This window comes from Aulonocara sp. 'chitande type north' Nkhata Bay, linkage group LG20, assembly GCF_057382095.1.
Source record: "Aulonocara sp. 'chitande type north' Nkhata Bay isolate Kocher_YH1m ecotype deep benthic linkage group LG20, A_spYH_male_GT1.1, whole genome shotgun sequence".
Lineage (NCBI taxonomy): Eukaryota > Metazoa > Chordata > Actinopteri > Cichliformes > Cichlidae > Aulonocara > Aulonocara sp. 'chitande type north' Nkhata Bay.
Window position 1 is genome coordinate 8607504 of NC_141363.1, and position 27889 is coordinate 8635392.

Here is a 27889-nt window from a genome sequence, read left to right on the forward strand (position 1 = left end):
CTGCAACAGCAGACTGCGGAAAGTTTCACTATCGAACCAGTCAGTGTGTTTTTTTAACAAACTCGACCCATTAATCAACCAGCTCTGTTGTCTGATGTCTCTTTGGCTAAGAGGCAGGAGTGCCATTTACACTCTTTCACACACCAGAATGCCGGATGAGTCAGGATTTGAGGCCTTTCGCACATGAACTATGATGCCGTTCACTGTTGCTGGGAAGGCGAAAGGAAACAACCTTAAAAACTCAAGCGTCTGCGATTACGGGGTGGACAAATGCCGATGCTGTAAAACCAGTAATTCCTCCTGCTGGGACAGGTTTTGAAAAGGAGCTGTCTGGAGCGACACTCTCAGCTCATTCATCGGTTCTCTCATGTGTCTCTATGAGCAGCTGCAGCTCAGATGGAAGACATGCTTGGCTCCATATGAGGTTTCTTAAACAGAGATGATGTATGCAGTCTCTGTATGGTTTTACATTTGTGTCAAGGGCTTCTTCTTACAAAAACACTTTTGATGTTGTCAAATGAAGCTTCTATGAGGAGAGATAACCGTGTGATATTTTAGCTTTGTTTAAAAAAGATCAGCTTTGCAGGCTTATATATAAATTCAAATCAACTGATCTTGGATCTGCTTTTTTGTGTGTGTTAATGAAGGTCACCATGGCCCAGTGTTTGTCACTGGTGCATCTGGTCACCCCTTTATGAGGAGATTAACACAATTAAAATGTCTCTGAGCATGGGTCAGACAATACTGCACACAGCCTGTTTTTAATCTTGGGTGCTTTTCAGACAATGTTAGGCCTCATATCACATCTGCAAGTACATATTCTGGTTTCTTGTACTAGCGTAGAAGATGGCGAGTTGTGATTGGAGAGCTCTTGAACTTGTTTAACCAGTCGCAGAGTTCCTTCTGGGAGGCGGTTTGAAAGTGAAACTTGAGTGAACTTCTCATTTATACAAGTAAATGAACTCAAACTGTTTGCACTGGTGCCGGTTTTACACTGAACGGAACAAACTCTGTAACTGTAGCTGAATAGTGGACTGCGCGCATGTCTGAAAATTAAGCGTCAAAAAGTCATCATGTGACTCACAGGAGAGCAATCATGTGAACACAATTACTGCACGTTTTAGATATTTTTATTTTCATTTTAAATGACAGCCGCACACTCCTCTGCAGACCAACAGATTATGGGCTAACAAAGGGACACACAGAGAGGGAACGCAGCCACACATTTAGTTGCCGTTTCACTGACCTTGGCTGACCGGTGGGTTCCCAGTAGCGGCAGAACAGGTGCAATCCGTCTGCGTTGACGATGTGCGGCAGGTCAGAGTAGGGGACTCCCTGCGGACTTCGCCGCGGAGCAGCTCCCGGCTCGGGCATGGAGGAGTCTGTAACAGAGACACGGAGCAGCGATGACAACACGTCGCTGCCGTAGAGGTAGCAGCTGAAGCCGGCGACGAGCAGGCAGGACGCGGCGGTCACGGCGTTCATTGTTGTTTTTGTTGTTGTTGTATTATTAGGGTGCCGTTCTGGATTCTAAGCAGAGCGCGCGCACACACGCACAGACATAAACACACACAAGCAGAGGCTCGAGCGTCCGGCGTTACGTCACGAGACCATATGGGCTCTCTCTCGCTCTCTCTCTCCACGTGCTCTCTCTTTCTTTAACCCTTCTCTCTCTAATTGAGTTTAGACACCTACACTGCGCCTGCGATGTCACCGAACTGCGTTACTACACTGTCGTGCACGAAAACGAGATGACAAAAAGCGCGGGAAAGCTCTGATGAAATATAAATGAATGTTTACTTGTTTAGTTTCCACAGGCTATAAATTATCAGGCAAAGTTGGAGAGGCAAGGCTGGGGTGGTTTTGGCACGTCCGGAGGAGGGATGGTGGATATGCTGGACAACAAGTGTCGAAGATGGAGGTGCCATGTAAGGAAGAAGAAGAGAGGAAGACCACCGAGGAGACTGGTGGATGTAGTGAAGGAGGGAGAGGGTTAGTGTGACAGAGGAGGATGCTGGTGATGGGATGAGATACAGGCAGGTGATTCGCTGTGGCGACCCCTAAAGGGAGCAGCCGGAAGAAGAAGATTTTCCGTAGTTCTAAACTGTATAAACTGGATTAGTTATGCTGTAAATGCCGCAGGAAAAAAAAAAAATTCAAAAAAGAGGGATATGCCTTTCCAGTTATTCTACCTTTTCTACTGCTCTACAAATCTTATTGTATCCTACTTCTTTCTTCTACACAACACCCCTTCCTCCTCTCTTTTCCTTCATGTCTTGCATCATTGAGGCTTTTTTTTCTAGGTCTATCTGAATACACTGTGTCAGTCTGCATAGTATTGGTGGTTTACAACGAAGAGGGCGGCGTGTGTAACACTTGGCAAATCACCTGATATAAAAATAGCTCTGGTGTGAAGCAGTTTTCTGAGATATCGCGTCGTCCCTTTCAGTTTTGGTAAACTGTAACCCAACCTTTTATTTATTTATAGATTTAATTAAATGAAAGAAATACTTAGCTACAATGTGAGTAAACTCTATATCTACTTCCGCTCAACATTTCCATTGTTAATTTAGGTTCAATACCAGTAGCCAGTGATGTCCGGACATCCATATTCGGGTGTAAGAGAATGGATTGTGATTGATAGTTTTCCCTCAGCAATGCGCTCCGTGTCTGTTTTCGTACCCGTTTCTATGCGGGGAAACGTGGCTCGTGCCCTCTTTTGACAGGATCATAAGAGGGCAAATAAGTCAGTGAGTAACAGTATTCATGTGTCGCACACAGGCGGAAATAAGCTTCCGTTCGTGCGGACTTATCATTACTGGAACACATTGGCGACATGTGTGTACAACCCCCCCCCCCCCCCTTTTTTTTTCATTTTGTGCTGCAATCAAACATTCCCGTCTCCGTGCGCCAATAAATACGTAAAATAACTGAGATGCGCGACGACGGGACATCAATTGCGTGCCACCAGTAAGGAGAGCAAATGATTGGTTCCTGCACGCATCTCTGATACCTACTAGCTTTTAATTCATCGATTCCTCTGCTATGCGCAGCGTATCGATACCAGTGCCCGGCAGTGGATCTGTGCGCTGCAACAGTACCACTCACATTTATGATGAAATGATGAATGAAAGCCTGAAATGTTATTGGATGCGCATGAACCCACCACAAAACAAGTTTCACTGGTTAAAGCAATAACATTGTGTCGATGCTGGAGAAAAACAGTAGAAGGGTCCCGTATTGCCCCGCACTGTAATTCCCCATATGCAGAAGTATTAAAAGAATATTCTAAGAATATGAAGCGTTCAGTGTTCAGCGTTCAGGAGCTGACCTGTTCAGGAGCGTCTGCAGAGAAGTTTCAGCCTTAATCTCTCTCTTGCTCTCCTTGCCTCTCGCTTCGACGTTCTCCTCTCGCCGCCCGTCAAGAGAAGAATGCAATCGGCGGCGTTTGAGGGAGAACCTAAAGTATTCACACACGCCCTCTCTCTCTCTCATACATACGCACAGAGAGCCGATACTCACACACACTTTTTCCCCAGACGCGGGCATGCGCCCTTTCTATTTAGCCTCATTTAGCACACACTTAAAAAAAACAACTCAGCCCACATGGCTCACATTGGAACATACCAGACCCATTAATATTTACTTATTAATAGTACCATGGGCATCCCCCATGCATTCTTTGCAATGGAGCGCCTGCTCCATTTGACACCACAAAACAAGTTGGTTGTGCTTGTCCTCCAAAACAGCCCCATGTTACAGCTCTAGGGTTAGGTTAAAATACTTCTCGGTATACAATGTTTCTTCTTGGCATGGTATATATAGTCTCTGCATTACTTTGTGAGCTAAAATAAATTTGTAGAATGTAGATGAACATGTTCTCAAACAAAGCCATTGCAAGGCCGTGCTCTTTTACGAGAAGCAGAGTATACTTGCTTCCGCCTACCTTGCTTGAGAAAAGTACAGATACGTACAGAAAATGATGAAAATCATACAATACAGGAAGAAGACATATTGTGCTTACATCTGAAAATGACAGTACTAGCCATGGGTAACTCACAGACCTGCAATGGTGGAAAAATAACAACTGCACGATTTCTGTCACATACCCGATTCTTTAGTATAGTCAACTGTACTGGCTAGTACTATAATAGTACTACAATCACTATGTCATATATACAGCCCTGTTTCATATGTTTCATGCAAAATTTTCATATATTTCACATTAAGACCTGAATTACAAACAATACAGTTCTTCCAACCACACGCTCTACAGTTTACATTTTTGTGGAGGTGATGTGAACAATGTACACAATCTTAAATACACACACATATATATAAAAAAAATATACATAAGCTGAAGTAGATGGGCAAAGATTAAAAAAAAATAATCTCGGTCCAGTCTCTCTTTAGGATAAACACTGGCATTCCATTAATGAAGCACATGCTTAAGGGCAACTTTATTTAGGTATGCCATAATTCTTCATGGCAAATATTCAGCAAGTTACTGGAAATGTCGCTAAAAGATTTTATCCACACTGATCACATCACCTAATGAAATGTCCCCTGAGTTTATATTTGGGCTACCCTTTTAATTTGCAGTAGTGAATGTGTCACAAATTCCTTTTACTCATTAAAGGTAAGGAAGAATATGAAAGAAACAAAACAGAATATTACCAGAAAGTTCTGCTTGGACACTTTAAGTAGGTGTTTGCATATTCTGTTGACAAAGAGTAATATTAACAATCACTTGTGTTTCTAACCACCTCTCTGTGGGGCTGACATTTATAGTGACCACTGTAACACTGCACACAATCATGGCAGCTCTTATTTATTTAAAATACGGATTAGTGCAGATTTAATGTTGGAAAAAGATCCTGGTTTCAGAACTTATCACCACCCACATGGTAATAGTAGTTGGTTTAGGCCAAGATTCATCCTCACCCAGCATATATACATCTGACGATATCAAACCTGACTTCTAGTGGTTTAACTTCTTACCTTGTTACAGTTATGTAGAAATGTCATAGTGCAAATCTTTAACCCGAGAGGACTTCAAATCATTGCTGTTTTTTACATGGCTACTAACCAAAACATGCTCTAAGTGTTAGAGCAGAACCATGCTGTTACTTATTTAATATGTACAGGCTGTATGTTTTTTGAACTCTGAAAGTAAACACACAGAAAATAGGAGGTTTGTTTTTATGCCAAAGAACAAAAAGGGCATTTTAATGGAAACCTTTATGGGAAAATGGACTGTTTTGTTACAGCTAAATATGATTCACTGTTTTCCTATTGCAATAAACAATGACTCATTATACCCGGTTTTGCTTAACAGCAGAGGCACATCTTTTTTGGGTGAAACACTGGATATAAATGTTTTTATTCTTCACTCACTTCGTGCAGACATGTATGCACACCCGTGACCAACAGCAGACATAGGCAGATCTAAGAGTGAAGACAGCTGGAATCTATTCAGTCACATGCCTTTCTTTTGACCATGCCTAACGTTAAAGAGTCAAAATATGATGAATGGTGTCTGTTTATATTTAAGCAGCCATCAGGCAGCCAGTCCCAGTTCAGAGAGAACAGAATATCCTACATCCACAACTGCGTCATCTGCCCAGACTGTTTCAAAAGCGTCGAGAGATTTCCTGTTGTTGTGACACAGAATGAAACGTCTTCCTTGGAGAAAAAAAATGTAATTAATACTGCCTCTGTTCAGAAGGGAAACAAACAAAAGCGACAGACAAAAAGTATCTTAAAATAATATTTATTTTTCCATGTAAGAGCAAGAACACTGCCTTCATAAATAATCTATCATGGCAAGCATTTATGTAATGATTAACAGTAAAAAACTAAACAAAACACTAACACAACACAAACAAAACTAAAAAACACACGCAAGGTTCGTCTAAAAATTACACTGGAGAAAAACAATCTATACATATTATTTGATTGACTGATTGATTGATTAGAGTCTATACGTCTATACACAGAGCACCATATAATATGCAGACCATTACCTATATGGATGCACACATACTGGAAGGATAGTATACTTTTACAGATAATGTGAAATTAAATTAATCTAATGCACTTAAAGATTTAAAAAAAATTGCATATAATATTGATCAGAAAAGTGAAGCTTATTACAGTGACTTCTATTACATACAAACTCTTATAGCCATATAATCGTACACATATAACAGATAGCTGTGCATATGCATACACATGATGTGTACTGTGTTTGTTGTACTGTGTGTAAATGTCTGTGTTTGAGACAGAAGGTAGATTCAGTTCTGAAGCTCCATGGATAACTCCTCCAACAGACAGAGTGTCTGTCACTTCTTTATAATATCATATTGTTTCCTCCGTGGACTCAAAAATGTGTTGCAGCAGTCTCCTGTGAAATAAAACAGGAGTGATCAAATATAGAAGAAGCTCCACAATATTGTTATATTAATTTTTTCAGTTAAAGTTTACCTTAGAGAGAGTAACATGATAGATTTCAAATTAAGTGAACTGGAGATTCACCATGTTATCCCTTTTTGAATTCAGGTGTTTTTAGTCCCATTGCCAAACCCTAGCCATGCAGTCTGTCACAAACATTTGTGAAAGACTGGGTTCTCCTAAAGCTCCTACTGAAATTGCACATAGTGCTGTAACAGTTTGCCACTGTTGCAAGACATGGGTCTAGATATTCAATGACCGGCTGTAAGTGGTGTTGTTGTCGAAAAGGGGAAGCATTTAGCTGTCACAACAACCCAGCCACAAAGTGGCAGACAATGTAAACTTATACGACAGGGTAGCAGAGTGCTGATAAAATTACATAGTGAGTAAAAGTCTCCAACACTCTTCTGACTCAATAACTGCAGATCTCGAAGCCTCCTCTGGCATTAACACCAGCACCAAGTCGTGCACAGGGAGCCTCTTTACACAGGTTTTCATGGCAAAGCAGTTTGTTATGTGCATTTGTCCATGTAGTGTGGGAGATGCTTCCTATATTATCACCTTCCAAAAACCTCTCATCTGCACGTAAACCCACAGTATGGATCCATACTGGTATCAGTATATAGTATAGGCTGTTTATGTGGATTCAAAGGGAATTCTGCATGCACATGACTATGTGTGATTTTGTTTTGTGTTTGCTTTTTGTGTGTGTGAGACCAACGGTCGACTTTTACATCACAAAAAGCAAACACAAAACAGCATGTTTGTGTGTACTTGATCAGCTATCCCAGTTAGGATCACAATAAGGAACAACATTAGGGAAAGCTGCTGATGTTAGCATTCATCAGCCCATCAATATAATTCACAATGCTAGGTTAAGCTAATAGCAGTGGAAAATTAGACAGCTATATGTGAGCGTTTTTGTGTGAGCTTCCCACTTCTTCTGTGAAAGGGCTTTGCTTCTGTTAATTGTATTTTACACCCTGAATAGTCTTTGTTCCTTTGTCTTTCTACAGGAACAGAAACATTAAGACACGTAAACAATTAAATACCGAGGCAGACCAGGCAGAAACAAAAGCATACACGCCGAACAATTTGCGGACATGCATGGAAGCACAGGTGAATAAATGAGATTAGCTCACAGACGTACACACACGTATGCACACGCGTGCGTGCACACACACTGGCCTAGTGTAGGCAGAATATAATTTGCCTTCAGACAGAGACTGATGGTGTGTGGTGGGTGTGTGAAGCATTTCTGATACTTAAATGTATACATGAGGTGAAAAATTCTGGTGTTTTAAATTGAACTTTGAGTTTAACCACATAAAAATACATGTAGATACTCAAAAAATTTCAAAATAAAGAAAATGTTTGCCTTGTTTTTCCAACACCCATCTGCCTCAGGTTGTGCAGTCAATTTGAGGTGCAGGTCACACTACTTGGACATATTAAGGATCAATGAACCAATCCCGAAAAAACATTTTAATTATTGTCTATAAAGATTAGCTTAATGAATAATTTCCACACCACTGACTGCAAGTGAACTCAATCACTCCCCTAATATAATTAGCAATGAAGTAAGGTAATCAGGAATGTGGCTTCACATTTTCCACATGGTGATTACAGCAAGATGGAAACAAAGTCTTTAAAGTTAAACATTACAAGAAAACAAAGCATGCAAACATAGATATAACCGCTCCCACTGTTCAAAGCACGCTATAATAAGCACCTTCCGGCTCCTTCAACTTCTTATTTAATGGACAGATTTGAGAGTATGCCCATATAACTCATAGGAAGAAACATAGTAACACCAGCTTCCTGCAAATTTAGCCACCCACAAACATCAAATTAGAGGTTGGGTGTTTGAGAAAGCAACAATGCTGTGCAGCTTAATGACTTGCAACAAATAAATATCAAAGAAAGTTTCCTGCTTTGGAGGTTTAAGTGCAAAGGATTGATTCTTTGCATTCTTCATCACTTTATATAACATCAAAGTGCATTTTGACATCCTCCATCATGTGCCATGATGTGCATGCTTGAGTGCTCATACCTTATATTCCATGCTTTGGCTCTGTGCTATGGCAGACTGACAGTACAGAACGGCGTCGTGGACGGTGGTGAAGAGACAAGACTTTGTTACTTTGTCATTAAAGAAACCTGCGGTCTGCAGGTTATCCACCACACCGCCTAGACAGACACAGAGAGAGGCAGAGATGAAGACACAAAAAGAGACGTGCGAAGAAAGCTGGAGGAAGATGAAATGGGTAATTGAGCATGTCGGTGTAGGAAGAAAAGCAATAGAATAGAAACAAGAGATGGAGGCACAGAGTGGAGCATGGAGAGCAGAAAAAGAAACAAGGTCTTAAATGTGAAAAGGAGAGAACAGAGAAACAGGAAGGGCTGCTCTTGTATAAAATTCCTACCTGTGTAAATATTAACTAACAATAAACTTGTTATGAGCTCCACAATTTTCTTTGGCTTTCATTGTGCTCTTTCCTAGAGTTCACTACCCCCCTCCTTCCGCGCCTTCCTGCTTGTGTCTTCCTTTCTTTATTTATGCGTGTTCATGTATACTTTGTCCGTCTTTCAGTGACTGAGACTGTATTCCTCATGGGACTTGCTGTATTTAAAATGTAATATACTCTACTATTTTTAATTCTTGCATTTATTCATTGTTTTCATAGGAAACATTCGAATCATAGACAGGATCAAACATGGTGGTAGCTTCCAGGTCAGAAAAACGAAGTCACTGTGGAAGCGCCTAAAAGCTGCATTCTGTCTGAAGCCCACCAGATGGCGATAGCTGTTGTCGTAAAAAGACTGGTCGTATAGAGGTCAATGGAAAAATGGCTTTCTGATGGGACCTTTGGGAACAATTTCCTGTCGAGTTTGTGGGCTTAGTCGCACTTTTTGGATCACAGCGAATCAAAAATAAAATCGTGGTTACATTAAATCTTGGTCATAGGCTAGCATGTTTCAGGACAGACGATTGTCTGTGGTAAGAAACCTCATGGGCTTACGACTTGTCAGTCAGGAGTCATTAGTCAATAAGCATGCAGTTTCACAGTCAGACTTGTCTTTCCTCATCACATCAGTAATTTTGCAATTATGAGGCCTTTAATTTGAAAGAAACAGGAAAATATACCCCACAAAATGAAATAAATCTTCTTCTTTTTTCTTTTCTTTTTTAGTTCTGCTAGATGTGATCTATTATCCTCTTTGTCTAGGATTTCTATATCTGAAGTAAAATTCTCTGTGTTCACCTTTTATCACAAAGGCTCAGACATATATGGACTGGTTCTTATACAGCGTCATTCTGCAGAACTTTAGCGCTCAAAGCACTTTATACTCATTCACCCAGTTACACTAGGGTTTTTTTATGCTTAAGTGTTTTCCATCTAACTTTCACACACATTCATACTCCAATAGATGCATTGAAGAGCAACTTGGGATTATCTTGCCCGAGGATATTTGGGATGAAGAGTGGAGCAGCCAGGGATTGAATCACCAACGCTCTGCTTAATAAATTACAGCCACCCTATTTCTCATTATGTTCATGATCATCCCAAATTCTGGAAATACAGAAATGGACATTACAAATGCAAGCTTTTAAATACATTTTAAATGTAATTTTATCAGGTAATATAGCCCATTATCTTAATTTGGAGAGTTTATATAAATTCACCATTGGGTGGTAAACCTACATTTACATGATCTATGCCACTTAATCAGGTTAGTTAATTGTTTTTATGAATGGCTGGATTGTTATTGCTGTGAATTATGAAATGAAATCATTTCTTCCCTTTCATAGAGGATGGAGCAATGTGTCATCTGCTAGAGGAAGTAATAAACGAAGCGCCTTTCCTTGGTATTTCCAAGAACTCAAACAGCTCTTATTAAGGCTGTCATACAAACACTTCCATGTCATTTCTTTCTCAGTTAAACTGAAATGTTCTAGAAAAAGCGAGGAAAAACAGAATTTGTTTTGGTCCTTAGAGCCATCCAGCCATTTGCCCTTTGCTTCCTGTCCTGTGTAATTCTTTTCCTTGCTTTTCCTTAGTTGTTTTCTAAAGTTCAAAGTTCACTTTAACACTTTCTGTTTTTGTCTTGTGTCCTTTTTGGTTTTGTCTAACTGCTAAGTCCCGAGCCTGTACTAAGTGCAGGCGCTGATCCTGTGAAATAAGATCCCCCACCTCCACACAGCCGGGTTCCAGAGAAATGTGTTTTGTCCACATACTTCAAGTAAGGCCTAAATTAGGAGGCTATTATGTCAAAAAATAAAAGCTGAGAGTAAAGGCTTTAAAACACATTAGTTAGACCAGATGTCATTTTAAAAATATGTGTTAGCTTGCCATGAATAGGGCTAATTACATACATCTACTGTCATTGAACGCTTCAGATTGCATGTGGCCGAGTAGATCAGGACTGCATGTGTAAAAGTAAAAAGACATAAGAAGAGTAAGAGTAAAAAGTAATATTATTTGGGAGTATTTCTGTTCCACCTTAATGGTTTTCAGAAGGTGTTTTTAGATCACTACAAGGCAAAAAGACAAATGGGTTCTTAGAAAACTGCACAAAGAAAATTATATCTACCAAATCCTTATAAAGTCATAATAAAGTGTATTGCATTTATTTCCAGTGAGAGTGTTGAAAGTAACTGGACTTACTTTGGCAACCAGCAAGAAACACCTCCACTCCAATTTCTCCGTAGTCTCTCCGAATCTGAAACACACAAAAAAGCACAGAGTGAGGGACAAACTGCGAATGATCTCATTATTCTCATGATTCGATTCATAGAAATTTACCACCTGAGAGCTAAATTATAACAAAAGGGACAGAGGGATTGATTTTTGCAGTTTGCAGTTGTCTTCAGTTTTTTTAAGCATTTGAAAAAGATGTTACATTTTGCTCTTTTTGTATATATGCATGTAAATGTGACTGATCTGTCCTTACACTTCGTAGTGTCTTGACCCCCACAGTGTCCAGGAAGTTGACAGGGCCAAGGTCGAGAACAATGGCTCTTGGGAGTGAGGGGTCCCGCTCAGCATCTACTTCAATGACAGACACATGGTTCTGCTCCTCCATGTTTAGCTCCCTGTTCTGGGTAGATATTAATCAGTGACATTTAAGACGACCACAATCGAAGCTATAGGGTCTGGAATGCTGAAACAGGTATTTGTGGAAGAAAGCTCTTGCATTCGAATGTGAAATAAAGTCCTCTAAATCTGTCATCTCTTAGTTTGTCCTTACCACGTCCACCCCATTCTTCTTGAGCTCTTTTTTGACTCTCTTGGCTTCTTTTTTCTCGTGTCTCTGCTTTTTGGCTTCCAGTTTTTTCTTTGCTGACAGGAGCTTTGTAATGTCAAAGCCAGACTACAAAACAAAACAAAGAACAGTCAGATCAGTTACTTAATACCACTGCTAGTTACCCTGTCTGATAAAAAAAAAACTAAAACCTTTTGTTAAGCTGTAAACTTAAAGTGTTTGGTTGGTGTTTTAATAATGGGAAACTAACATTTCCCAGAAAAGACAGGACTAGGAGAACATGCTACACAAAAATCTTTTACTTCATATGACTTTGGAATCATCCAGTCATTTGTCTCCAGTTATCAGAGACGGGGTACACCCTAGAAAGTGAGTCAGCGTGTCACAGGGCTAACACAAGAAGAGACAAATTACCATTCACCTTTAGGTGATGCATTATGTTGGGTGCTTAAACTTTTGTGCAGGGATTCTCAGCCAGTTTGGCCAGTTCAGTCAGTCCAGTTTCTGTTTAGCACCAACATAATCTAACCACAACAAACAACCAAGCAAGGTGTGGTGGACAGCAGCTTGAATGAAAGGAGTCACTGTTACAATACAATGACTGATTATTAGGAATGGTAATGGATTTCTTTCTTTTACTTGACTTACTTGTTGTAAGTCAAGTTCTTTGACTAAAAGAAGCGCGCTCATCCACACAAGTGTGCACACAGGTGTTCACTGTTCACACACACAAACAACACCTTTCTTGGCTGCTACCACAAAGCACATGGTGCGCCGTCGGTCCTGCGTGCTGCACAACTACTTTCAATATTTAGTATTTACTGTTATTTACACTTAGCTAGATTAATGCGATGGTGTTGTGTTTATTATGTTGCTCTCTTTATTTTTGCTTGTTTTGTCTGTTTTTCTCTCAACAAGTGGTCTGGGAGTTTTTTTTTTCTTTTTGAGTGCCCTTTCTCAGTGTCCCTCTTCCCCTCTGTTTTTCTTTTCCTTCATCTTTCTTTCTCCCTTTTCTATCCCCCAGCCATGTCTGTCCCATATGTAACAACTGAAAATAAAATAAAACAAAATAAATAACAACAACAAAGGTCGATCAAATGGACCAATATGGCAAGGCCGTGATGATCCACCTAATAAAGTAAATCTGTTGGGTATCTTTGTTGGCCTTCAGACAACAATTCTGACGCCTGAGGAGCCAAACGGGACAGGCAAAAAAAAAAAAAAAGAACTTGTTGTGGAGAAAAAGACAAAATTGGGCATGCCTGATCCAACTTTATTTTTCATTTAAATTATGATCCTTTATATTTCTAGCAAATTGTAATTCGAATGCATGGCAAAGAATGTAACTTAGTGTGTACCTTAGTGTCATGCACTGCATTTTTATGAGGCTTGGTCTTTGCTATATATGACTTATTTTTACAGTCAATTGTAACATTCATGTTACAAGCCTGGCCCTAATTATAGTTCTAACATCAAGAGTAAAAGTGAGTAAAAAGTATATAAGGACATACTTTGGCTATTTCTTTCCCGTTGTTGGCAGTGTAGTGTCCAGTGGTTAGGACTGTTAGCCTACAGCAACAAGGTCCTGGGCTTGATTGCTGGGGCTTTTCTGTGTGGAACTTTGTGCTGAATGACATCACTAGTTGGAGCAGTAACAATCCTGTAACAGCATGGCTCATGAGCTTCGTTAGTGCCGGTGAGGACACGCAGGGAGTAATCGTACATTTCTCGAGAACGCGTCAGAACTGGTGTCACAAAAGCACCTGAGTCTGTCTCACCTTGCAAACAAACCTGCAGCCTCTGCCAGACTGCTCAGCAAGAGCTTATTTGTGCATGAAAGCAACCCTTTGACTTTGACATGCTGACATTTTAATGAATGAAACATTTCCATTATCTCCTTCTCTTATTCAGTGTCTGTGCCTTCCCTCTCCGCATCTTTTGTCATCCTATTTCCAACTTCCCTCTGTCTGTCTTCCCACTGACCCCAAAGCGGCGTGACAGAAGAGGAGGGGCAGGAAGAAAGCGTAGGAGCGAGTGGGATGGGGTGTTTTAAACAAAAGCTGAGCAGGGAAAAAAATGAGAGAAGAGAATGACATTGCGAACAATGTCTGTCACAGTTGTGATGTGTGAATTGGTGACAAGTCTGGTTGGCTATTAGTGTGTCAGAAATCATGTTTTTAAAAGAGGAGTTAATTGCACGGAAACGGCGACATGATGTGTTTGGCTGCTTCTTTTTCTCCGTGTGTGTGTAGCTGTGGTGTGCTGTTTCTGTGTATTCATGTAAATCTGAGCTTTTAGTATGTCATGCTGTGCTTTGTAAACTGATACTGTGTTTTGTTTTTGGCTTTATGGTCTTGGTGGGGGTGAATGCACCCACATAAGTTAATTTGTGCACTTTGTGAGAATTTAAGAGTGATGATGTTTTTAAAAGACATTTTTTTGTCACTTTGTAAAAAAATCTTTTTTTAGCATTAAGATTTGGTTTGAAGCTTCGGTTTAGGATATCTGTGTTCTCACCTTTGAGTTCAAGGTTTCCTGGTACATCTCAGCATTGGCAAAGTAGAGGGTGGCAGAGGAACGGAAGATCAAAATCCCTGGCACTTGCCTCACCTAAAATCGAATGGATTAAACAGGCTAATCAATCAAAACATTCCATTATGGCTTTAGTATGAAGTAAAAGTTACACCTGACCAATCAGATATATGGATTTTTGTTCATAATTTCATAGCAATTTATCTAATATCAATCTATCCATCCATCCATCCATCCATGCCAGTGAATTCTCTCCAGTGTGTTCTGGGTCCTGAAGCTTGCCTAAAACACCTCACTTTATCATATGTCCTGAAGGCATCCTGGTCAGATGCCTAAACCATCTCAACTGGCTCATTTTAGTTAAGAAATTCCCCTAAATGTCGCAAAACCTCATTTCCATGTCTAAGAAAGCTAATTTCCATGGCTTGGATCAGTGATCTCATTCTTTTGGTCACTACCCAGAGGTTGTCGCCATAGGTGAAGGTGTGAATGTAGCTTGTTTTAAATAGTCCGCTTAACCAAAACAGACTGGTACAACATCCAACACCGTTGGATGTTCTACCCTCTATCGTGAATGGAGTCCAGCTCCACCAGGAAATGGTCTGATTTGTTCGTGGTAATTCAGGCCAACCTCTCACTATTATTGTATGAGTACCAAATGTCCTGCATCCAAGGTTCGACTAATGGATGAAATCTTGTCTCCAGTACCCCGGCGTAGAGCTTCCTAGGAAGGCTGTTTGTGATGCCCCTATAACTGCAGCATACCTCATTGTAAACTGGGCCTCCACCCCTGATCACCATCCACTGGGCATAAGCTACCAATGGTAATGGTAATTAATTAACTAAAAAACAGGAAGCATCTTAAATTTACATCCCAGCCAATGAGGAATTTGTAGTTTTTGTTAAACTGTCTTTGTGGAACTACAAAAACTAAAATGTTGTGAGAAAAAAGTTCATTGTTTCATCATTATTTCATCTGTTACATATCCATGCTTTCCTCATCAATGACCAAACCAAGTAAAATTCTGACAGAATAAAAACAACACTTATTAAGTAATTCACTTTTGAAAAATTATATTTAAAACTTGATAATACAACACTATTTAAAGTACAGAGATGTAATGTGATTAGAAAACGTATTTCATGGCCGACTGCTGGGACTTGCTAAACTGAAATTTTGAAATAATAATAAAAGAAGACATTTTATATAGTATCAGTATGATATAAGAGTAACTACACTAAAACATGCTGTTCATTTCTGTACCAGTGCTCATTTTCCATTCCATTTTCAGTTGATTTAAAAAGCAAAAAAAAAAAAAAAGCAGTTCTGTACCTGATGGTATTCGTCCAGTGGCTTGTAAATGTCAGTTTCAGGGACCTGCCCTAGTATGGAATATTTAGGTCTGAAATAGTCACACACAGAAAACCTTAATTAATCATTTCTAATGCTTTAATCCATTAATAGGCCATTAATCAGTTTGAATTGTAGTGAGTTTCAATGTTCAACTGGACACTTCCCTATATATATATATATATATATATATATATATATATATATATATATATATATATATATATATATATATATATATATACATGCAGGCCATGTTTACAGAGGGAAGTGTATATAAGATAGTGCTGTGTATGGCTGTTTGGCAAGCGGAGGACCAAACCAGTAACAAAAAAAGCAGCTATTATTTTCTTTTGGTGCACATGTCTTGTTTGCGTACTTGTAGTGAAGTTGTGCTGACATGCTGACATGAACACATGGGTCAGGACAGACCACATGGTTGTGAAAAAACATAATTAATTGTGAATATATATATAACCCAACGCAAAGTGTGCCTACAGCTGTGTCCTGAAGATGACAGTAAGCAAGGAGAAACCAATGGATGCAGCCAGTCCTATGTCAGGGTTTAACAGCAAGGTGAGGATGAAGGTGGCCACCCAGACCAGCTGCAAAGAGAAACAGAGAGCATAAGGAATAGCTTACGCCTGTGTTCTGCTGTAATAAAAAAAAAAAGTGCCTCATTTGTCGCATACTGTACATTGTTTCCCTGCCTCTATTATATTTGAAAGACGTTAGTCTCGGTCTCTTTAACGCCCCCTACCTGTGAAGCCCAGAATAGATTTGATAGCATGAAAAAAAGAGGGCAACATTGCCAGAAACACTTTATAATATGGCCCCAGACCAAAGACGTCATTCGCTTAAAGTTAAATGAAATTTCAATGTTTCAATTTTATTTGAAATTAAATGACCGATTATTAAAAAATTATATTTATTGTATTTTTTAAAATTATATTTAAATAATAAATGTAATTAAATAAATAAAAATGATTACTTCTAGTACTTTGTATAAGTATTTGAAATTATTTATACTACAATTAATCATAGTACTGCATAATTAATTTTAGGTACTGTTTAATTTCTTGATAATTTTACTGAAAAACAACAATACTTCCCCATTTTACACTGTACGTGCACATTACTTTGGAGGACCCGGATCATATTATGAAGAGGCTAAACCTCTAAATCTTGAGTATTTCACAGTAAAGGAGACACTTCTTTCCTTTACAGTCCTTTTAAAAGTTATGTTTGAACAGGGATTGTAGGAAAAAAGTTAAGACTTGTCTCTATCATTATGAGGTGACATAGGTCTGAAAATTTTGACAGTTATTATTTTTTCTAGTAAATTGGTAAGGGAGAACAGTCACTGTGACATTTATATTGGCAAAGTAAAGGGCCAGTGGAATAAAAGAAACTCTATCACACACATCACCATCACAGCATTGGTTGGATGTGAGATGGGGAAATATAATTAGTATTTCTGCAAATTTACAATGAAATTGCACAATTTTAAAAAATTACTTACACTGTACTTTAATTTACTTATAGTATAATTATTTTTCTATATCCTGTAATAACCTGACTTGGTACCATCTCATTCTAGCGTGCCTACCTTTAAGTATTAGTAGATTATACTTATATAGTATTGCATAGTATTAAAACACATACATACAATATACAGTATTTGTAAATATAATTACATTGTAATTTGAAATAAAAAGTCATTGAAGTTTTTTCTGCATTTTCCTCCCTGTGGTGAAATGTCGCTATCTTTCTTGTTCAAGTCCACTTTTCTATCATTGGCCATTCTACCTGTGTCAATGCCACTGGGCTCTGCGCTGTTGGTTTTTATTTCACACAAGCCTGTCTGCCTGCATACTTGCAAAGACCTACAGTGGGGCAAAAAAGTATTTAGTCAGCCACCGATTGTGCAAGTTCCCCCACCTAAAATGATGACAGAGGTCAGTAATTTGCACCAGAGGTACACTTCAACTGTGAGAGACAGAATGTGAAAAAAAAAATCCATGAATCCACATGGTAGGATTTGTAAAGAATTTATTCGTAAATCAGGGTGGAAAATAAGTATTTGGTCAATAACAAAAATACAACTCAATACTTTGTAACATAACCTTTGTTGGCAATAACAGAGGTCAAACGTTTACTATAGGTCTTTACCAGGTTTGCACACACAGTAGCTGGTATTTTGGCCCATTCCTCCATGCAGATCTTCTCGAGAGCAGTGATGTTTTGGGGCTGTCGCCGAGCAACACGGACTTTCAACTCCCGCCACAGATTTTCTATGGGGTTGAGGTCTGGAGACTGGCTAGGCCACTCCAGGACTTTCAAATGCTTCTTACGGAGCCACTCCTTTGTTGCCCGGGCGGTGTGTTTTGGATCATTGTCATGTTGGAAGACCCAGCCTCGTTTCATCTTCAAAGTTCTCACTGATTGAAGGAGGTTTTGGCTCAAAATCTCACGATACATGGCCCCATTCATTCTGTCCTTAACACGGATCACTTGTCCTGTCCCCTTGGCAGAAAAACAGCCCCATAGCATGATGTTTCCACCCCCATGCTTCACAGTAGGTATGGTGTTCTTGGGATGCAACTCAGTATTCTTCTTCCTCCAAACACGACGAGTTGAGTTTATGCCAAAAAGTTCTACTTTGGTTTCATCTGACCACATGACATTCTCCCAATCCTCTGCTGTATCATCCATGTGCTCTCTGGCAAACTTCAGACGGGCCTGGACATGCACTGGCTTCAGCAGCGGAACACGTCTGGCACTGCGGGATTTGATTCCCTGCCGTTGTAGTGTGTTACTGATGGTGACCTTTGTTACTTTGGTCCCAGCTCTCTGCAGGTCATTCACCAGGTCCCCCCGTGTGGTTCTGGGATCTTTGCTCACCGTTCTCATGATCATTTTGACCCCACGGGATGAGATCTTGCGTGGAGCCCCAGATCGAGGGAGATTATCAGTGGTCTTGTATGTCTTCCATTTTCTGATGATTGCTCCCACAGTTGATTTTTTCACACCAAGCTGCTTGCCTATTGTAGATTCACTCTTCCCAGTCTGGTGCAGGTCTACAATACTTTTCCTGGTGTCCTTCGAAAGCTCTTTGGTCTTGGCCATGGCGGAGTTTGGAGTCTGACTGTTTGAGGCTGTGGACAGGTGTCTTTTATACAGATGATGAGTTCAAACAGGTGCCATTCATACAGGTAACGAGTGGGGGACAGAAAAGCTTCTTACAGAGGACGTTACAGGTCTGTGAGAGCCAGAGATTTTCCTTGTTTGAGGTGACCGAATACTTATTTTCCACCCTAATTTACGAATAAATTCTTTACAAATCCTACCATGTGAATTCATGGATTTTTTTTTCACATTCTGTCTCTCACAGTTGAATTGTACCTCTGGTGCAAATTACTGACCTCTGTCATCATTTTAAGTGGGGGAACTTGCACAATCGGTGGCTGACTAAATACTTTTTTGCCCCACTGTACATAAACGTTCCACAGCGAATGGGGGACTATTGTGAGGAAGCAAACATATGATTGTTATTAGCAGGTCACATGTTGTACATGTACACATGTTGGCAGAAAACTGTCATTAATTTTATGGGCATTATTTGCTTAACACTTTTTTTTTTTTGTTGTTTTTTTTAGCTAATTCCAAGGAAATTAGTTGAAACATATGAAGCCAGGATTATTTCTTATATGGAGTTGCTCATCCAGGTAGTTTGTATTCCAAATCATTTCTATAAAATGGCACTGTGAAGCAGGATAGTACTTAATCTAAAAGTCAGCAGGTAAGGAAGATATGCAGTATATGCAGTACAAGATATGCTATGTTAACACAGTAAAATACCTTTGCTGCATTAACCACTTCCTTGTGGCCTTTTTAGTGCACTCACCATATCCACTCTGTTGGTTTTCCACAAAGCAGGGATGTCCAAGAACTGCTTCATCATGCTATGGAGGTTGACATGGATGATGGCAGCCAAGACCGCCTGCAAAATCAGGGAAACGGTTTAAGTGGAAACGTTTCTCGAAACAGTCGAAACGAGTTTCATTAGCCTCTCACTGAAGTACTGTTTAATAGCAGTTATTACATCATGCTCAGTCCATGTTTGGGCTTAAAAAAACTATTTTCTAAAAGTAGCTGATAACTTTAGCCTGAGGCAGAAGAAATACCTGTTTGTGCATTTTGACAACATAACCTCAGCTGTTGTTTTTTACCTAAGGCTAAGAGATTGCGTATGCTTATGATTGTGCGCGCGCGCACACACACACACACACACACACACACACACACACACACACACACACACACACACACACACACACACAAAACCCCGTTCAGCTATCTTAGTGAGGACCTTCATTGACATAATGGTTTCCCTAGCCCCTTACCCTAACCATTAAAAATGAATGCCTAACCCTTACCCTAAACCTAACCATAACCTAATTATAACCCTGACACTAAAACCACATTTTGAGCCTCAAAAAGGCCTTCAAACTTGTGAGGACCGGTGAGTGTGTCCTTACAAGTGACTGTTGGTTCTCACAAGTATAGTAGAATGCAGATTTCGGTCCTCACAAGGATAGTTAGACAGGAACACACACACACACGCACACACATCTACCTTGGGCAGATCTTCAAAGAGTGATCCAATCCACAATGTGATAAAAAGGATCACTACTGCTGACAGAGCCCCAGCAACCTGGAGCGAAGAGGCAGGGAAATATGCACACAGTGAATGGCAGTGAGATCGGCGAAACAGTTGCTTGATGTCAGGATCATTAGTTTGAATATGATTATAAAGCGAACTCACATCGATTGAACCCTCTCCTCTCCTCGATAGCCCATGGCTGATTAATGGTGTTGTCAGACTAAATCAGTTTAGCCTTTCAGTAAATTTGTACTTGTGTAGGTGGAGTTTGATGATGTGAAAAAAAATCAATTCCCTAAGTGTTTTTTAATCATGCACTGTATCAGAGTAACGTTAATTATGATGTGTGGTTCATTGCATTTAACCTTTGTGATCTTTGTTTTTCGCTAGAGGCAGAGTGAAGTGCAGGGATGAGAATGTTTATGCTTTCAATGATCTCATGAAGCATCCCTTTAGAGCTTAAATATGGCAAAGCATTAAACGTCATTAGCGTTCAAATATCAAAGATAGCAGAACAAAGATGGGAAAAGCGGCAAATGTTACAGAAGACAAATAAAGAAAACCGTTCTATCTTTATTGGATTTACTAAATCAGTTGAAGGCTATGGCAAGGGAACAGAGTTTCATGATATTTTGTGGTTTGTTTAGGGCAAAATATCAGATTCATACATTACAGAGTTTGTGGTATAATGTGTGGAGCTAAAATAGTTGGTTCTGGGTTGATTTATGTGGGGCAAAGGTCTCCCAAGTAAGAGATTTTGATCTCTAGAAAAGATATTAAACTGTCTAAAAGATCATTTCAAATTGTTTTTTCTCACTTAGAGCTACATGTAGAATCCACCAAAAGTAAGTCAGTGCATCTGACGTCACATGGGATTTGAGCTCCTAATATTGGCTTCTTCAGATGAGAGTCATCTACAACAACATTTTTCCCTGTTATACATTTTTCATACTGTTTTATACTGCTCATTGATTTGGTTTGTAAACAAGACTCCTGTCATGGCCTAGATTTTCTAAAAGGTGAACATTGAACCAAAAGGAGGTGCAAGAGTGTTTTTTTTTAGATCAATTGAGTTGCAAGATGCTGGATAATTATCCTGGGGTTGTTTTTTAATTTCAAACACACCAAAAACAGGTTCCATATCCCAGCTTTAAACCTCTTTTGGTGCTTGCTGGTTAGGGTGTATTCTTTAACATGGATACTAGGAATGATAGGTGAGAAAACAAGAGAAAGTTTTTTGAAGTCTCTACTGACCTGAGTTTTGCCCCCTGCACTTTCCTGAACCATAGTGCGAGACATGGAGCAGCTGACAGTAAAACACTGAAAAATTCCTCCAATGGAGTTACTCAGACCCAGAGCAACTAGTTCCTAAAACATGAAACACACTTTTTATTTACAGTCGGTGTACTAAAGTATCGCTTCATGTTTGTGTCCACCTATAATCATCCTACCTGGTTGCTGTCAACCTTGTATCCATATTTTAGGGCAAAGATTCGTCCCAGAGAGATGGCAATGCCGTAGCCCACCACAGACAGAGCAAAGCCATCACCGATCACTTGACCAAAGACAGAGGTGTCTGGGAAAACAGGTGGCTGGAGACTGATATACAGGAAGAGACAAGAGTGAAGAAAAGCTTTACTTTTCATAGTGACTGTCACTTTTCAAGTGACAGATGTGTGTGTGTGTGTGTGTGTGTGTGTGTGTGTGTGTGTGTGTGTGTGTGTGTTTGTTTCTCACCCTGAGGGAATAACTCCCACTACATCCACTCCATATTCCTGCTGCAGGTAAAATTGCCATGAGATAACTGTAGCTATAACGATCTGGAAATAAAATAATAGTGATTTTCAGGGTACACATTCTGTATGGTGCAGTACAAAGTCTTGAACAATACTCAGTTTCTGTATATTTTACTTGGAAAATAAGAATTAAGTGTAGCGATTTATTGTAAGGTGCAAACAAAAATCTAATCAGTACAATTCTTACAAACTTGAGGGTCGCTATTTTAATATTCATTTTCATTTTTTTGAAATTTTCAAGTAGTTTTGAGGAATAGTTCTCCAGGCTTCTTTGGATGTTTCTGCCTTTTATTCCTTTCGAGTCAAAATGATGCTACACTGCTTCAATAATATCGAGGTCTGGGATATTGTTCTCTTGTATGTATGCTTTTCCCACATTGGGAGTGTGTTTGCAATCATTGCCATGCTGAAAAATGAAGTTGTTGTCAATCAGATGCTTTCCAGGTGGTATTGCATGGTGCATCAAACTCTGATGGTACTTTTCTGTGGTCATAAATCCATAAATTTATGACCGCCAACACCACTGGCTGAAATGCTGCCCCAAACCATGAGAGAGCCACCCCGTGTTTTACAGCTGGACTGTAGACGCTGTTGTCATCTTGACAACAGAATTTTCAAATTTGGATTACTAATTCATAAGACCTGCAGTTGCTGACTTTTAGTCCAGTTCTTGTATAAATCGGCTTCTTGACAGCCACTCTTCCACTGAGACTGTTAATGATGAGGCTTCAGTGAGCAGTAGAGGTCAGATGCATCTGTCAGCTCTTTGCTGACATTTGTGTATGTGACACATATTGAAAATGCATTTTTGTTGTTGTTGAGCCAACCATATAAATAACATATATACTTTATTGATCCCCATGGGGAAATTCCTCTCTGCATTTAACCCATTCACTCAGTGAAGCAGTGGGCAGGGAAGGTACCTTGCTTAGGGGTACCTCAGGGTACCAAATAGGTGCACCACTGGCCAATGATTCATAGGTTGGTGTTAAATGGGTTAACAAACAAAACACAATTCTGTGAAATGGTCGGGTACAAAGACCAGATTGAAAATGAGAGAAAAAACAGCCAGTGTTTAAAAAAAACTAACAAAAAACCTTGACCTTGAGAAAGACTAGAGAACTATTGTTGAAGACATGTTTGGCTCATTGGAAGTAATATAGAAAGATATAAAGTGTGACTCAAGACTTTTGCACAGTACTGTTTGTATTCTTGCATACTTACAGCAATCAGCTCCACAGGTATAGGAACGGGTATTTTCTTGCCCAAAAATGCATTGAGCTCCTTAGCAGCGATAAGGCCGAGTATGGTAATAACACTGGTCACAAGAGTGCCGATGTTTGACTGCGGGAGGAGATAGCATATCTCCAATACAGTCTAGGAAGACAGGAGCAAGAAAATGACTGCTAAAATAGGTGAATAATTGAATAGATCTAAAATACAAAACATTCAAAAAAAACGTACATAAAATTGCCAGCAAGAGCACTAAATGGTTAAGTTAATGTAATTCTTACATATATCAGGGATAAAGGTCCATTATGTCTCACAGGGTTAACGCCAAAGGTGTATTTGAGCTGAGACACGATGACATGGATAGCAGCTCCTGTGGTATAACCTCGGACCAGTGGCTCAGACAAGTAGGTTACCACAAAACCAAACTGGACCAGACCGAGTAGAATCTACACACACATCACATGAATCAGCAGAGATTAACATGCAGTAGCTGCAAAAGTGAATGCTCAGATCACTCATTTGCATTTCACATTCACGACACAGGAGCTGTGCAAATTATTAGAAATGCAAAAAGATAGTGTTTAAAATTAATGAAATAGATTAAATTGACCCTTTTAGCCGTTGGACTCAAAAACATCATCAGTTTCCAGGCTGAAGTTCCCAGAGTCCCTGCAGGCTCATGCAGCGAGAAGCTTCTTTTCATTCTTTTGAAGTAATCAATAACGTATTGAAACTGAAGTCTAAAAGCATTTGCTGTCAGGCAGATGGGCCTCAAAGAGCTATGTAAGCTTATTAGCATTTGCACAGCATTTTACTTTATTCACTAATGTTTGAGCAGCAGCTGCCTGTTGATGGTGACAAGATATTTCCATTTGTTCAAAAGAAACGTCCAAACTCAGTGAGACAAGTGCCCATTTATGGCTCCAAAATTTACGAATGCAGGGTGGAAATTTTGAGTGATTTCAAATATTTACTTGAAATAACCCAGATACAAATGTGACAGCTGCAGCCACTCGGACCCTTTCGTCATCACGGGCAACTGTGTCAATTATACTGGTGTTGGTCACATTGTCCCATGTCATAAACTTTGAGTCTGGGGCCAGTCGCTCAGTCACTCCTCCTATCATCACGCTCATCACTGCATATGTTCCTAAAAAACAGAGATAGAAAATGATTTCTATTAGGCGGCGTTATGAAAACATAGTGGAGCAACATGTTATTCCACTGATTAATAATTTTATTATTACAGATTTTTTTTTTATTTTACTGATTTATTTCAGCCTGGAAACTGATGGGTCCTTCACAAACATGAAGTCATTTGGACTTTGCTCTGAGGGAATCATATCACTAGGGTATAAAGTCTCCATTCGTTCTGATTAATGTTACTTCGCTTCCAAGTTGTTTCCTTTTTGATTAGCCAGTTTAAAAGGCAACTTTTCCAAGTGTCTTTTAGTGTCATCTAGTGATTTAGGAAATAAATATTATATACAAATATTATATAATTACAAAAACTTTTATTTTAGACAAGTGTTGATGTGTCTCTACAAGAACGTCTTACTGAATATTTTCTAATATGTCTACAAATGCGCATGTAAGCAAACCTTTAGACTTTAAAATATATAAATCAGACATTTTCTGGCCTTAAAGCTGGCCGACATAATAAACTTGTAAAACTACGGCACTCTTCATAGTGGTTGTTGAATGTAGTTGTCACACGTTTCCAGGTAATTATCACACAACATTAAAAATAATGCTGAGTAGTGTTAAACCTTTAAACACTAAAGAATGCTGGGGATTTACGATGGAATTAATTTCACCTTTTTATTTGTTAAATATAAAAGAAATCACCTAATATCACCTTTTTAATTTGGGGTCACCATCTCGTCAACTTTGCTACTAATGTCAGCATATGAAAATTCAAAGGTGTAAAGGTTACCATTTTATTGATATCAGGTCATCATTAATATTTTAATTATTAATATACCAAAGTACTATTACTCTTCATCTTTTTCTCTCATAGACATACGTTTGTATAAGTATGAATAAGTATTATTGCCATCACTTTCTGTTGTGATACACACATTTCAAGGTAATATTACTCATATATAACCACTATTGAGGCAAGATATTTACTTGTATGTTAATTTGTAATTAATAGTAGTAACTATCTGTTGCCACATTATTACTAGTTTAATACCAAGCTGTAATAGAACACGCAACCATAAACTATTACATACCCACTGAGATGTGTTTGGATGTGCCAAAGATGAAGTAGATAAGGACTGGGTAGAAGGATGAGTACAAGCCAAATACTGGAGGAACAGATGCCAGCAAGGCATAGGCCATACCTGCAGTGATAGGAACAGAGGATTTTCTACACTTTTTATAATAAATAAAGAAACATTTTATTATTTCAACAATGGAGAAGAAACATTTTTGACCGCAGTTTATGATAAACAAATTAGAACATTATATCTATATCTAGCTCTCCTACTATCTCTTGAACTTTCATCTCACCCTGTGGCAGCTGCATGATGCCCACACTTATCCCAGAAATCAGGTCACCCAAGGCATTTTCTCTGATGGGGTAACGGGGAAGCCATGACAAAATAGGAACAGTACCCAGCAGGCAGCTCTTCATCTGGTGGCCAGAACACCTGATGTGTTTTGTGTCAGCAGAGGGTAAAAATAGATGCAGAAAGTGATATTTAAAAGAAAATACTTCAGGGATAAGCTTTTTTATTAATCATGAAGTTGATGCCAAACCACTTCTGATGTCGCCAGCTTTTTAACTGAACTACTGAAAAAGTTAATAAGTAAGACGAAAACCAGCCACTACGTGCTTTACAGAGGCATTCAAAATGAGCACACCTAAATCAAGTAAAACCACACAAAACACAGAGACATTACCCAAGTGCCTGTCTGAAAAGATGTGTTTTCAGATGTTGTATGCCACAGAGTCAAGGGTGAGAATAGAGCGATATAAGCTGTTCCACAATTTTGTCGCAAAGGTTTGCAATCCCCCTTAGTTTTCAGACGGGTACGTCGAATCACCAGAAGACCTCTATCTGCTGACCTAAGGATCCGGTTTGGAGAATAGGAGTGGAATAGACTGATGTGGGGGAGCTTTAACTCTTAAGGCCATAAGAATCAAGATTTTTAACTTTTTTTTAACTTTTTTTTAAAACTTTAAAATATCTTAACCTAAGTGTAGACCAGTGCAGACGCTTTAACAAAAGTGTGAAGTGAGACTCATACCTCAATATGGCTTTTGCATGCAATAATTAGATAGAGCAAGACTTAACACTTTTCTTTGAGTTTGATTTGGTTTATGTGATCAAGAGCTATGAATTCAATCTATAATTGCAGTTCCTAGGATAGCCACTTGAGGCTGGTCCCAAAAGTGAGCCATCGCCCTTTCTACACAGTCTGACAGCCACATGAAGTTAAAGACTTTACAGCAGATATATGCATGTGTACAGCCAGCTTGTGGTCTTTAGAAATAATTTTTTTTGGCATAATACCTGTGGTGATGCTGATGTTACTCGTCTATATACTTTTTTTTTGTTCAGTTCATTGATCTCATCGTTTCTATGATCAACTGTAAAACTGGAGTATGTCTGCTGATATCATTCATCAGTAGAACGCTTATTGTTTATAGTATTAACCTCCTAAGACCTGAACTCTTTCACGACATGCATTTTTAATTTCTCTTTGATATTTGGGCTGATTGGGGCCCGATGAATGAAAAAACAAAGAATTACCAGATTTTTTTAAACCTTATTTTTGTTTTTAAGAAAAATAAGAGCCACGTATGAGGATATTTGTTTAAAAGTTTGATAGAACAGACGCAGTATAATGTCCTCGTAAGTGGATATCAGGCCCATGTAGAGCAAAATTGAGTATTTTAGTCAAAATAACCCAAAATGTGATGTCCACATATGTGGACACCAGGTCCTAGGAGGTTAATGTCATTTGTGAATGGGATGAGATATACAGTTGATTAAATATACTGTAAAGTGCTTTACCTTACTGACTTTTTGACCTTCTCACGCAGAGATGTTTTTGATACAGACTTTTGTCCCATCTCATCCATTGCTTCTTCATCCAGGACCTCCCTGTGGACGCTGTAACTCATTCGCCTTCTCTCTGCCATGGCTGAAGTACAAAAATGCTTCTTATCTTTGCCAGTACTTTAGACATTGTTGAAAAATTATCATGATAAAATATAATTATTGTGGGGGAAAAATAATGTGTTTTTGAAAATCTTTAAACATTTGTCAGTAACTACCTTGTTATGTCTGCAGCTGTATCAAAAGCTAGTAATAAAGTTGTACATACCTATTGGGATAAATAAATCCTTCTTGTGGACAATGGTGCACAGGCATCAAATGAAATCTTCTGCATCAGATCCAAGTGGCTGCAAGTAGTGACGGTATTTCTAAGTATTCCTATATTCTTTTTTTTTTGTAGCAAAGAGATAAAGGCAAAGTTTTATTCTGAAAGCCAAGAGAGCTCCTGAGCTCCTCTCTCCCCAACTTGCCTGAGGATAGTTGCTGACTGTCTTGTGATCTGATTGCTTTGAGACCT

General features: G+C 39.1%; 2 protein-coding genes across 3 annotated transcripts in view; both read right to left on the minus strand.

Annotated features, from left to right (window-relative positions):
- Positions 1–3531, minus strand: part of mgll (monoglyceride lipase) — a 44656-nt gene extending 41125 nt beyond the window's left edge. Inside the window, exons 1-2 of one of the 2 annotated variants that reach the window (XM_086276244.1) lie at positions 3332–3531; positions 1247–1382 (exon numbers count right to left, since the gene is read on the minus strand). In XM_086276244.1, coding sequence (XP_086132370.1) covers positions 1247–1374 — 128 coding nt within the window. In that variant the 5' untranslated portion in view covers positions 1375–1382; positions 3332–3531. Of the gene's footprint in view, positions 1–1246; positions 1603–3331 lie in introns of those variants that run through there. The other variant, XM_086276243.1, reaches the window with a different exon arrangement.
- A 2203-nt stretch (positions 3532–5734) lies between these two features.
- Positions 5735–27876, minus strand: slc26a6.2 (solute carrier family 26 member 6, tandem duplicate 2). Its single transcript, XM_086277632.1, has 20 exons — positions 27641–27876; positions 27328–27457; positions 25817–25956; positions 25537–25647; positions 24274–24449; positions 23581–23745; positions 23291–23443; positions 22008–22090; positions 21722–21869; positions 21525–21638; positions 20244–20321; positions 19512–19607; positions 16103–16209; positions 15587–15656; positions 14239–14331; positions 11707–11829; positions 11410–11556; positions 11124–11178; positions 8507–8643; positions 5735–6406 (listed from the first exon to the last, which is right to left on the minus strand). The coding sequence occupies exons 2-20, from the start codon at positions 27453–27455 to the stop codon at positions 6383–6385; spliced, it is 2148 nt and encodes a 715-aa protein (XP_086133758.1). The 5' UTR covers positions 27456–27457; positions 27641–27876; the 3' UTR covers positions 5735–6382.
- Positions 27877–27889: the final 13 nt, after the last annotated feature.